This window comes from Dermacentor variabilis, chromosome 4 (genome assembly GCF_050947875.1).
Source record: "Dermacentor variabilis isolate Ectoservices chromosome 4, ASM5094787v1, whole genome shotgun sequence".
NCBI lineage: Eukaryota > Metazoa > Arthropoda > Arachnida > Ixodida > Ixodidae > Dermacentor > Dermacentor variabilis.
This window is the reverse complement of record NC_134571.1, coordinates 124,192,003-124,203,771: the sequence shown is the minus strand read 5'-3', so window position 1 is coordinate 124,203,771 and position 11,769 is coordinate 124,192,003. Positions and strand designations below refer to the sequence as shown.

At 49.3% G+C, this 11,769-nt stretch overlaps 1 protein-coding gene and 1 non-coding gene across 2 annotated transcripts; one reads left to right on the top strand and one right to left on the bottom strand.

The window, feature by feature from the left end:
- Positions 1 to 4,858: 4,858 nt before the first annotated feature.
- On the bottom strand, positions 4,859 to 7,090 carry LOC142578326 (uncharacterized). Its single transcript, XM_075687724.1, has one exon. It carries the CDS (start codon positions 6,866 to 6,868, stop codon positions 4,859 to 4,861), a length of 2,010 nt encoding a protein of 669 aa, XP_075543839.1. The 5' UTR covers positions 6,869 to 7,090.
- A 3,235-nt stretch (positions 7,091 to 10,325) lies between these two features.
- On the top strand, positions 10,326 to 10,407 carry TRNAL-UAG (transfer RNA leucine (anticodon UAG)). Its single transcript has one exon. It is a non-coding gene; the product is annotated as a tRNA-Leu (tRNA).
- The last annotated feature ends 1,362 nt before the right edge of the window (positions 10,408 to 11,769 follow it).

Below are 11,769 nucleotides of genomic sequence, written 5' to 3'. Positions count from 1 at the left end.
CGGCTTCACCCGACCACTCGGAGAATAAGGACGCGCCCACTACATACAATGAAATCACTAAACACTACTACCTACAACGCAGACAATTGCACGCCACACCGCACACTCACTCGAGCTCAAGCGGTTACACTCAGAATGCTACAAACAGACACATAACCCACTCAAAACAGATTACACCATTACATGCCTTAGCTCTACGACAAGTCTTATTGCACCAATTGCAATACATCCCTTAACGTTTATCATTTACTCTGGCCGTGCTCGCAAGCTCGCGTAAACTACGCACAGGACAAGCGCAAGTTTGAAGAAGCAATCCGGAGCGAAGAACTCGCTCCCCAACTCTGAGCCGTCCAGCAGGTCCACGACGCCGCCAGGAAACTCAACCTCCCGGTTCCGTCGTGGGAGACGCCCACTCCATGAGAGCCCAAAGCTCTCGTGGCCTGCAGGACCTGAATAAAGTTGATTTCCTTCCTTCCTTCCCGTTTCAGTTTCGGTACCTGGTTTATTGATTATCTAAAATTGTTAATGAGTTCGTAAGCAAATTGAACCGCTCTATTGGTGACAGGACTGTCAATGCCATTTGCAGATGACAATACCATAATGTGGTCTAAAAAATGTCACAGCCGCCCTTTAAGCGCCCTTTCCTTCGTTGAGCATCGGCGTAACCAAGCGAACGAGCAGAGCGAAGGATGAAAGAGCGAACGGGGAGCGCAGCGGGGGATGAAAAGCGAAGAAAACACGAGGAGAAAGCGGATGAGGAGGAGGCTGCAGTGATAGCGCGAGGCGGAAAGGGGAGGAGGAGAGTATGGCGAAAGCGTAAGAAGAAAAGCGCAGTGCCACGATGGCTACGAGATGGCAGAGCACGATGGCAGATGGCAGGCACGATGGCAGAGCACGAGCAGTGACCGCGCGCGTGTGGCAGAACGGCTGTTAACTCTTTTTGCGACTCCCGAGTGATGCCGAACCGAGCGCATCCCCTCACCTCCATCCCACGCCACCACACCGCCGGAAGCCGGAGGCTTGAAATCGCCTCGCAATGCAAGGCACAGTATAGCAACCAAGTCCTTGATCGTCGAGTCACTTCCCGTGAAACAAAGACTTGGCACAGCATTCGCAGAGGCTTGGAACGTGTATTTGACGTAGCGATTGAGTTCTTGTCGATTCCAGCAAATCTGCAGCTTCCGAGCGGCTATTCTCGCATGCTGGTTGAGTGGCCATTCAAGGAAGGCGTCGGTTTCGTCCAAACACTCCAGCCTTTTGACATTCGTCCGCTCTGTAAAAAAGAGCATCTGTCTTAAAACACTAAACTAAACATTTGATTTTCCCCTGTGCATATTGCAATTTCTTGCATGTTTTAATTGAACTTTGCCTTTACCTTTAGCGTTTTTCTTATTTATTGCTCGACTCTAATGTAGAAGGATTCACTAGTGCCATGTATCTCGTTTTTGCTCTACGTGTCATTTTAAAACATGAATTGTTTAACTTTTCAAAGGGCACTAGTGCCAGCTCTATGTAGCCTTTAATAAAGACAACGCTATTTTTTGTAAAACTTTATACTCATCTACTCCTAAATTGTTTCCACCTCTCAAACGACACGGCAGGCTGCGGGCATGCCGTCACTGACGTCATTCTCTCCGTCGCGACCGAATGTGTGTGTAACCTCATTTAGAAACACAACAACGTAACCAATAATTGAGAAAGACTTTAATTGACCTTCCGAGTTTACCCAGTGATAAACACCGGGACCACACGTCTCAACTTCGCTGCTTAACCATCTGTACGGAGTGCTTGGGCTGATATTTTTTTATTGAACTTTGGGTGGTGCTCCCTGCAGCGTGCAAATAAAACGGCTAGGCTATCGTGACACTCTTCTAGAGACTTTCCCCATAGTAGAAAGCCACCCATTACAAGTACGACGCCGCTCAAGCCTTCTACTACTTGGCCTATTGCTCACTGAAAAACTTCCCGAGCTAAGCCAATGCCAAAGAGCATGCACCGAAATTTGTAGCGACAGTAGGGAGTGTACATAGTTCATAATAATGAACTTTCTTAATCTAGCCTAATTTTCCATAACCCTCACGATGAATCTACTGTTGAAAAGTACTCTGCCCCAGGCAGGTGCGGAGCTGCACCTTCTAATGCTGGCACATTACAGTGCTCCATTCAGCCAAGATACATTTCAGCGTACTGTAATTACTGCTGCACCCAAACGCAATACCGGTGGTTCTCTGAAGTCAATGTTTGAACCGACATGATATATATTGTTTCGCACAACGAGGTAAAATACAGTTCCGCCGCACGCGATGGCACCGCGTTCAGGCATTAGTGCGCCGGCTCGCTTCAACCAGGAGATGAAAGCCCTGACGTTGTCGACGCGTGCCGACTTTCCTCCTCGGTCGATGAAAAGACATTCTCCAAAGAGAGGGTTTCTGTCGACGTGTCATTCCGACGCCTGGTATACCCACAGGTCTCGGCGTCCCAGCTGCTCTTTCCCGGACGACACCATGGCTCCGCCTTCAGGCATCTTCTCGCGTTCCTAAAGGACATGGGGCTGTCGTGCAAGTTGTGATTTCGCCACCTTGCTACCGCCAACATCGGAAGATAATGGTACCGGGCTCTGCAATCGCCTCGGCCTTCTCTTTCTTCTTTCTCTGCCCCTCCCCTTCTCCAAAGCGCTGAGTCGTGCTCCTTAAAGGGCTAAAGAAAATAGCGCCTCTTCACAAACACAATCGCTCTCTCTCTTTCTCTAGGCATCATAATGCTTCACATAGCTTTTAACCACGCAGTGCATCAACGGCTGAAACCATTGCCCTTGCGCAGGATTACCCAATCACGACGCACATTTCCGTTGAGACAATGCGTATGCATCTGAGGCATTATGCTAGGACCCCTTCCCACCACTTGGTGAGCTTCACTGCTGCAAGACCCTGCTCGACATTTAGCGGTATTGTGAGTGCCCATCGTGTGTCGTTTACTTCAACGTACGCACGTGCGGCCAAGCCAGCGTTTCCTCCGTGGTGTTTGAGCCGTCCACAAGTACATATAATGATTCCAGGACTACAGAAGAGGACAGATCTACCGGCCCCTGCTCTAAAACAGCTGAGCTTACTTCTTCTGCATGAAAAGTACAGCAGCCACGTGCACATCTATATCGATGGATCGACTACGTCGTGCAGTTCTTCTGTTGGCGTGGTTATACCAACGCGAGGAATGACACTGCAGTTTAAGACATCGCATGTCACGACCTCAACGGCGGCAGAACTAACGGACCTGCGTCGAACACTGGAATTCATTGATTCTGAAAGACCTAGAAAATGGCCTGTGTTCTGTGATTTAAAACCTGCATTACAGTGCGCGCAGTCAGTTCTCCGACACGGATGTCATGGCCAGTTGACATACGATGTCTTGAAACTTTACCATGATGTCCAACAAAAAGGTCACGAGGTCGTTTTTAAATGGGTAACTAGCCACTGTGGAATCAGTGGCAATGATTCCGCCTATAACGCTGCTCGCACAGCACATCAAGAAGAGCACAGTGTTCCAATTCCGCTTTCGAGGACTGACGCTGCAAGGCAGCTTCGACACCTGGCACGCAGTCTCACAGTGACCGACTGGAACTCTCCAGACTTACGACTTACACGACTGCATCGACTAAACCCCTCCCTGCAACTCCGACCTCCACTCGGACTTCCTCGACGTGAAGCTACGCTTGTCTGTCGCCTTTGGTTAGGAGTTGCCTTCACAAAGGCATACTCTACAATAATTGGAGTGGCTGACAGTGAAGCATGCGAGGTCTGTGGCACCGAAGAAAACATCGACCAGCTGCTGTGCCACTGTCCAAGATATGCACCAGAGGGACAAGAACTTGCCAAAGCTTTCCAAAAACTGGACAATCGGCCGCTTTCTGTGCAGGTGCTGCTGGAACACCGCCCCCACCGCCTGTCGGCCCATAAAGCGGTGAAGGCGCTTTTGTGTTTCTTAAGGACGACGGGCTTGTGCGACCTTCTGTGACTATTAACGCAATTTCTGTAAGACCGCACGCGTCAGCGAACTCGCCGCAATTTCCTTCTTTCCTTCCCTCCTCTCTCTCCCTGTGATCTTTGTTCTCCCCTTTCCCGTTTCCCTTGTGCAGGGTAGCCAACCGGACGTTATTCTGGTTAACCTCCCTGCCTTCTACTTTTTCTCTTTCCTCCTCCTCCCTAGCTTTTAACATGTACGATGGATCTGCAGGGGGACGGCGCTTAGTCATGATCCATAAAGGGCTGCAGAAAACAGTGCCTCTTCCTGGCCAACGTTCTTACATACATTGTTTACGGAGCCATAGCTATGTGGTAAATTACGTTCGTGCTGTCACACGACCTGCGTATAAGCTCTGGAATCCCAGCGTAAATTTCTCCCAATTTTTGAACGGCCTTAAAGCATAGGCATACGGTGATCAAACATCATGTATACTTAAAACAACTGCAACTTTCTTTATTTATTCTGACATCCGTCACGCTTCTGAAAAAAGAAAAATCATGTGAAACACACATGTTAAAATCTGTGGCGATGCGAACATATATAGTGCAATGGTAATTTGTATGCTTAACACGTAACCGTGATGCTTAGAATATTGTTTACTGTTATCTAGGACAACAAGTAATCTCATGAAATGGTTATGTTTGTGCACAACAAATGGAACAACTTTAGAAATGTCATGTGATGCCAGTATGAGAATTCACCCCAAAGACTGACATAATCGGACTGATCTGAGCGGTCCTCGAACCCTTTAGTGCGACTACCTCAATGACCCCGTAATTGGATTGGAGGCAACTTTATTTATGCCTGCAGTTGGGCGCTCGCGCGCCCCGACGAGGGCCTACGCCATCCTCGAAGTCGCCGTTACTCGACGCGTGTCTCCGCTCGCCGCTGCCGGCTCGCTGGGTCCGTGCCTTTCGAGCGCTTCGAGGACCTGCTGGACGGCCCAGAGCTGATCGTCTCGGTCGTAGCTCTTCGCGGCTGCCGCGAGCCGCGGTGGGAGCATTCTTGATTTAGCTTCCTCTGGATATTTAAGGCAGTCCCACAAAATGTGCGTGTAGCCTGCGGTCTCCCTCCGGCAGACTCTGCACATATCTGTCGTATATGTCTCGGGGTATATGCGATTCATCAGTCTCGGGCTCGGTAGCGATCCGGTCTGGAGCTGTCTCAGTACTACCGCCTCCGCTCGACTCAGTCTCGGGTGCGGGGGAGGGAGAGTCCTGCGAGCCAGGCGGTAGGCCTTCGTGATTTCATTGTAATCCGTCATGCGGTCCTTGGTTCCGAGCCACGTCGGACGGTCTGTCGCTGGGGCGCGGTTGGTTAGCGCTCGCGCCGCTGCGTGTGCCGTCTCATTATGGTTCTGATTGCGTTCCGACGCGTCGCCCGCGTGCGCCGGGAACCACTTGAGTCGTACTTTTCGTTCTTCTAGTTGGACCGCTCGCAGTACGCGCTCAGCCTCCCTGCAGATTTGACCTTTGGCGAATTTTCGCACCGCCTGTCTTGAGTCACTCAGCACCGTGTGGCAGTCAGCGTCGGCGATGGCCAGGGCGATGGCTGTCTCCTCCGCTTGTTCCGCTCCGGCGCTTCTCACGCTCGCTGCCGTCCTTGTGGCGCCCGTTGACGCCTCTATGACGACGGCCGCGAAGGCGTTCCGGTGGTATTCGGCCGCGTCCACGTACCGCGCGTGTTCGTCGTTGTCATGCTGGTCGATGAGAGCCTTGGCCCTCGCCGCTCTTCTTCCCTTGTTGAACTCGGGATTCATGTTCCTCGGTATGGGGTCGATTCTGGTCTGGCGTCGGACCTCTTCGGGGACGGGGAGCTTCATCTCCGCCTCGTTCGAGTGTCTAATTACCAGATCGTCCAGTATCTTCCTCCCGGCTTTGGTCATGGACAGCCGCTCCAGTTGAGAGGTCCGTTGCGCTTCGGCTATTTCTGCGAGCGTATTATCTATCCCGAGTTGTAACAAGCGGGTCGTGCTCGTGGACTCGAACAGGCCCAGCGCCGTCTCGTACGCTCTTCTGATGAGCACGTTGATTTTGTTTCGTTCGTGTTGCAGCCATCTGTGGCAGGCTGCAACGTACGCGACGTGGCTGATGACGAAGGATTGGACGAGCCTAATTAGGCTCTCCTCTCTCATGCCAGCCTTTCGGGAAGTGACTCGTTTCAGGAGTCGAATAGCGTTGGCTGCTTCTGCCTTGAGACGGGTGATGGTTTCGCCGTTTCTTCCGTGCTTTTCGCTGACCATGCCTAGGATCCTAATTTTGCCGACCTCGGGGATCACGTTGCCGGATTTGGTGACGATTCTGATTTTTTCGTGTTCGCGTTGTCTGGTCTGGCCTCTGCTGTTTTTGGTAGGTGGGAGTATGAGAAGCTCCGATTTGCTCGGGGAACATCCCAGTCCGGTGCCTTCCAGCTGATCTTCTATTGCGTCGACGGCGGCTAGCAGCGCGCCCTCGATGTGGGCGTCGCTGCCACCGGTCACACATAGCGAGATGTCGTCCGCGTAGATGGTGTGCCTGACGTCTTCGATGTGCCCGAGCTTTTCGGCCACTCCGATCATAACCAGGTTGAACAGCATCGGCGAAATGACCGATCCCTGCGGTGTGGTGGTGCTCCCGAGCTTCTTCTCTTGCGTCTGTAGGTCGCCTGCTCGTAGCTCGACGGTCCTGTCCGTGAGGAAGTCCTTGATGTAGTTGTAGGATCTTTCGCCCATGTTGAGCTTGGAGACTTGGGACAGAATCGCCGAGTGTTTCACCTTATCGAAGGCGCTCTGCAGGTCGAGCCCTAGGATTGCTTTGTTGTCGCGGGTGCTGCCGCCATCATCGATGATTTGGTATTTGAGCTGCAGCATCGCGTCCTGCGTGCTGAGGTGCCGTCTGAAGCCGATCAAAGTGGCCTGGTACAGCCCTTCTCGTTCCAGGTAGTCTTGCCACCTGTTGAGCAGGACGTGCTCCAGCACCTTGCCCACGCAGGACGTGAGCGAGATGGGCCGGAGGTTATCCGTGTCCGGCGGCCTCCCCGGCTTGGGGATCAGGATGGTCTTGGCTGTCTTCCACAGCTTTGGCAGCGCGCCCGCTCTCCAGCACTTGTTGTAGTATTTTGCGAGCTTTTCAATCGAGCCGTCCTCGAGGTTCTTGAGCGCCTTGTTCGTGACGAGGTCCGGGCCTGCTGCCGACCGGCTGTTGAGGTCGTGCAGCCCCGTAAACAACTCTACCCAGGCCATAGAGGCATCACTTCTCTGAAGTAAAGCGTCATTCATTCCAGTCATTAATTCATTCATTCAATCATTCATTCATTCTTCACTCATTCTCGCTCAGTTTTCATGTATTTACACTAAACCTCTAACGGGGTATCTCGAAACATAAACTCTAAATCAGGTGCACACACAATGTGAACCGATGCCACAATGACGAAGGCAAGGATTACTGTAGGCTTTCAAATAGCGAATAATTATCTGCTGCTATACAGTCTTCTGCCAGCAGTTATTATGACCTTACCCTACCGATTTTCGCTCGCACAAACTCATTTATACAAATTTTTCTCTCAGACACCATTGAACTATGGAATTCTTTACCTCGCAGTATCAGTTCGCGCGTCAGATGCAGCCTAAGACACCTCCCTTTTTTTGTATAATTACTAATTGCGCTTCTATCAACGTATAGTTACTGTTTGTTGTACTTTAGGCTTGAACGTACACTACTGCAACAGCCCTTCCTATACGCTGCAGTATGCTCAAATAAATAAATAAATAAATAAATATATATATAAATAAATAAATAAATAAATAAATACCTTTATGGGGTAATACGGCGATGACAGACTTATGACGCACAAGAAACTACGACACGTATCTATCAACGTTTACGAATTCCTTGCGTTGTGTGTCGCGGTGGCACGAATCCATACAGGAAAACTGACCAAGAACGGGCACATACGCATTGGCTCATACCGAATTTATAGATCGAGGAAAATAACGTAAATCAACAAATGCATTGAAATATATAATCCACTATTTTATTGACAGGTCGTTGTGCTTACCCGTGAGCCAGCACTATTTGTCCAGGCTTTACGAATGCGTTACTCTGCTTTTTAAACTTAAAACAGAGGTGCGCTTACTTTCAAATGATGAAGCGCACAAAAGAAACAGCACACCAATGAAGAAACAACAGTGACAGGACAAGAGGCTACTTGCAACTGTATATTGAGGTCAAGAGCGGCTGAATAAGTAGCCATCGGGAGAGGGGGAAGAGAAAGAGGGAGCGCTGAACCCGTGAATGCGCACGAGCGAGAACACGCCAGGTGTATTGGAAAGGAATCACGAGATTAACCGAAATCTAAAACCTATCTAAAAGCATGCTTTAGTTTAAAGATGGGGTGCTGACACAGGCGTTCCCTCTTGTCTTAATCTGGTTGGCCTCAGACAGTTCCCTTGCCACAGTATCTTTGCTTTTAAAGATGATTGTTGTATCATGAAGCCTTGCTTCACATACTTGCTTATTCTCATTCCCGCAGGCCTTGCAACGAAGCGGCAAGTTTGAGCCATAACCATTTTTCAGCGAAAGCTTGTGCTCCCGCAGGTGTTCATTAATGCATCGGTCAGTTTGACCGATATACAGTTTCCCACACCTAGCCGTATGCGGTATACGACCCCTTCTGCACACTTGGCAAAAGGGTTTGTATGTTTAATAGAACACTCTGCTTTCTTAGAGTCATCAGATCGAAATCAGGCGCTACAAAGTAGCAAGTTTCCGGGGCGCGGAAAGAAACACAGGAATTTTGTTCCCACGTTCAGCCCCCTTTTTGCTCCCCCCTCCCCTCCATGGGTATATATTCAGCAACTTTTGACTTCAATGAAGTGTTGCAAGTAGTACTTTGTGCTGTCATTGTTGTTCCTTCATTGGTGTGCTGTCTCTGTAGGCGCTTCATCTTCTTAAAGCTATGAATCAACTAGCCCCACAGCTTGTTCTACTGCGCTTACTTGCGCCACATTCTCGTTCAGCATGCAAGGGATGTATACGCCAGTTCGCTGGTACTTCAGTTTGGTACACGTATAGAGCTTTCACACATATGTTATTGAGGTCTCTTGCCTCATCATTTCCTTACCTCTGTTGATTTCATGTGTTCCGTTAATAGTGTATTCAAATTTTCTTTATCCACGACTATTCGGATGGCAGCGTGATCGCCAGGTACTGCCTATGCGCGACCACCACGCGACCTATGGCGTAACATTTCTTTCTGCATCTCGTCCGCAGTGCAAAAAGCAAGACACTTTAGAGCAATGCTTTATTCACTTGTGTATTCGAATAGAATTTCCGGCGTCATCTGAGCTCTACGTCCTTTGTACTGCACGTAACAATTCACAGAATGATTTCGTGGACTGACTTTTGTCTGTTCGGGCAATTTGTAAACTGGTAAAACCGTGGTTCTGCAACATTGCGGGGACGGTCAACGGGGGCCAGGTACCCGTTGCCGTTGTGGCTATGCATGTGCACGTGTCAACGATTGCTTGAACAACGAACGTGTGGTTTTGGGGGACTAGATTGATCAATAAACTTTATTCGGCAAAATAAAAGATGAAAGCCGCAATTAAGCTTTACTCTTCTTGTGGTAGTGAGGCCCTCAGTCGAGGACTGCAACGGTCTAAGCAGTGTCGGGGCTCGCCTTATCAGTCTTTTCATACGCTGGTATAGCATATCCGAGAAGAACGGCCTCCCACTGTTTGTGAGTAGGGCTGGGGATATGGAACGTGTGTAGTGAGCAGGGGGGTGGGTGGGGAGGGGACAGGTTACTTAGAGTCTGTCACGTTGGCCGAAACCGAAAATAATGTTTGCCTTTCACTTTGTGCTCGCTCGATATGAAGTGCACTTCAAACCAAACGAATTGATTTTCCTTACGTAGGCTTCACGAATCTCAAAGTATACTCGCATTGTTAGCACGGGGTTATCATTCTGCCGGGGCAGGAAGCGTTCTTGAAGAAAGACGGTTTGTTCTCATTGTATGCCCACTTTATTTTTCATTTGTTTCTTTGCTCTCAACTTATAGACACCCTGGGTAAGTCGACAGGGACATTCACACATTGCGCATTTTCATTCCGAGTAAGTTTTCCCTACAACTACGAGAGTAGGAAACGAGGGATACGGGTAGATAAGAGAGGACGACATTGCCGGGCAGTCGGGCGCCTTTATTTGCCCGCAATGAGCATTTAATCACCAGTGAACCATGCGCCTCTCAAGTTCACCAGAGTTTAGCCGTCTCTCCGCGACGCGTCGTCCGAGGCACACCGCAATAATGTGCACATGATTGATGTCGGTAGCGTGGCCGAGCGGTCTAAGGCGCTGGTTTTAGGCACCAGTCTCTTCGGGGGCGTGGGTTCGAATCCCACCGCTGCCAGAAACTCCTTTTAGAGTGTTAAAAATCACGTTTTATTATGAAATGAAGCGCCACGCGAAACGCTGAGTTGAATTCTGGGATTTTACGTACCAAAAACCATAGTCTGATTAGGAGGCACTCCGCGGTGACGGACTCCGGAATAATTTTGTCCACCAGGTGATCTTTAACGTGCTCCCATTGCATGGGGCACGGGCGTTCTTGCATTCTTCTTTTCTCGTTGTGTGCTCTTTGTGACAAAAACAGTGGATAATTATGAAGACACAGTAAGGGCTAAAAGCGGGAGCAGAAGAACAAGAGCAGAAATGTTAAAGAGAATGGGACAATGACATAAAATAGGTAAGTGAAAATTGCGCAATAAATAAAGGAAAGAAACAAAACAAACAAATAAAAAAAGCATATAGAAAGACGGACGAAACAAAACGAGAAATGAGGAAAGAGTGAAACGCAACAAAATTCCCGTTCGTATTGCAGCGGTTTTGAGAGCGAGAATCACTCTATTATTCGAATACAATGCCCGTGTTCTTGCTACGCCTCCCAAATAGCGGGCATGTGTACTCTGTCTATGACGTCATGCTGTTTGGACCGATATTTCTGTTGTCAAGCCCGGCGTGAGGAAAGCGGCGACGTCAAAATCACCGCGGCTTACTCGGGAGCATCCCTTTTAGGTTCTATGGCAGCAGGGCAAGGTATATATGTAGCATGACGTCATGGATCGAATTGCTCAGGCCTTCTGGTATCTAGGAGGCGTTGATTCTTGGAGAATGTGGCTGCCATTTCGGTGTGCATTGTGTGAATGATCGTTCACGATGTAACACGTGTTGCACTCTGTTTAACCGTGACGCTAGTTCATGCGTTTTTTTTTTTCCTGGCTGCCTTTAGACACAGTAAAGAGGAGGGCAGGGTGTGCAGCTGCAAAAGCAGTAGGTCGTATAGAGAACACATGCACGAAGGCCAGTTGCAACACGCGGTCGCGTTAAGCCTGTTGGTAGCGTGGCCTTGCGGTCGAAGGCGCTGGTTAAAGGCACCAGTTTCTTCGAGGGCAGGGGTTCGAATCCCACCGCTGCCACGACTTTGTAGCTTACCTTTAGACTTGTAAATGTTCGGAGAGCTTTTGTTTGTTACTTTACGCTGCTTTCGGTTGTTTGAGGACTTTAAGGCTAACACGCATTCACTGTTTTCTTGATGCACATCTTTCCATCTTCTCCATTTGAACTTATGACACGTATCAGCGATTGTTCTCAACGATAATACGGGCAGGAGAAGAGCCTAATTATGTTAATTAAAATGACCATTCCGTTGCCTCTCCCCTCGTGATTGTAACATATAATATATTACACGCCCCACTTGTGAAAAATATACTGA

What these genes read in the sequence shown, in the direction of transcription:
- LOC142578326 (XM_075687724.1), bottom strand. Translation starts at nt 6,868, where the DNA reads ATGCTGCAGCTCAAATACCAAATCATCGATGATGGCGGCAGCACCCGC.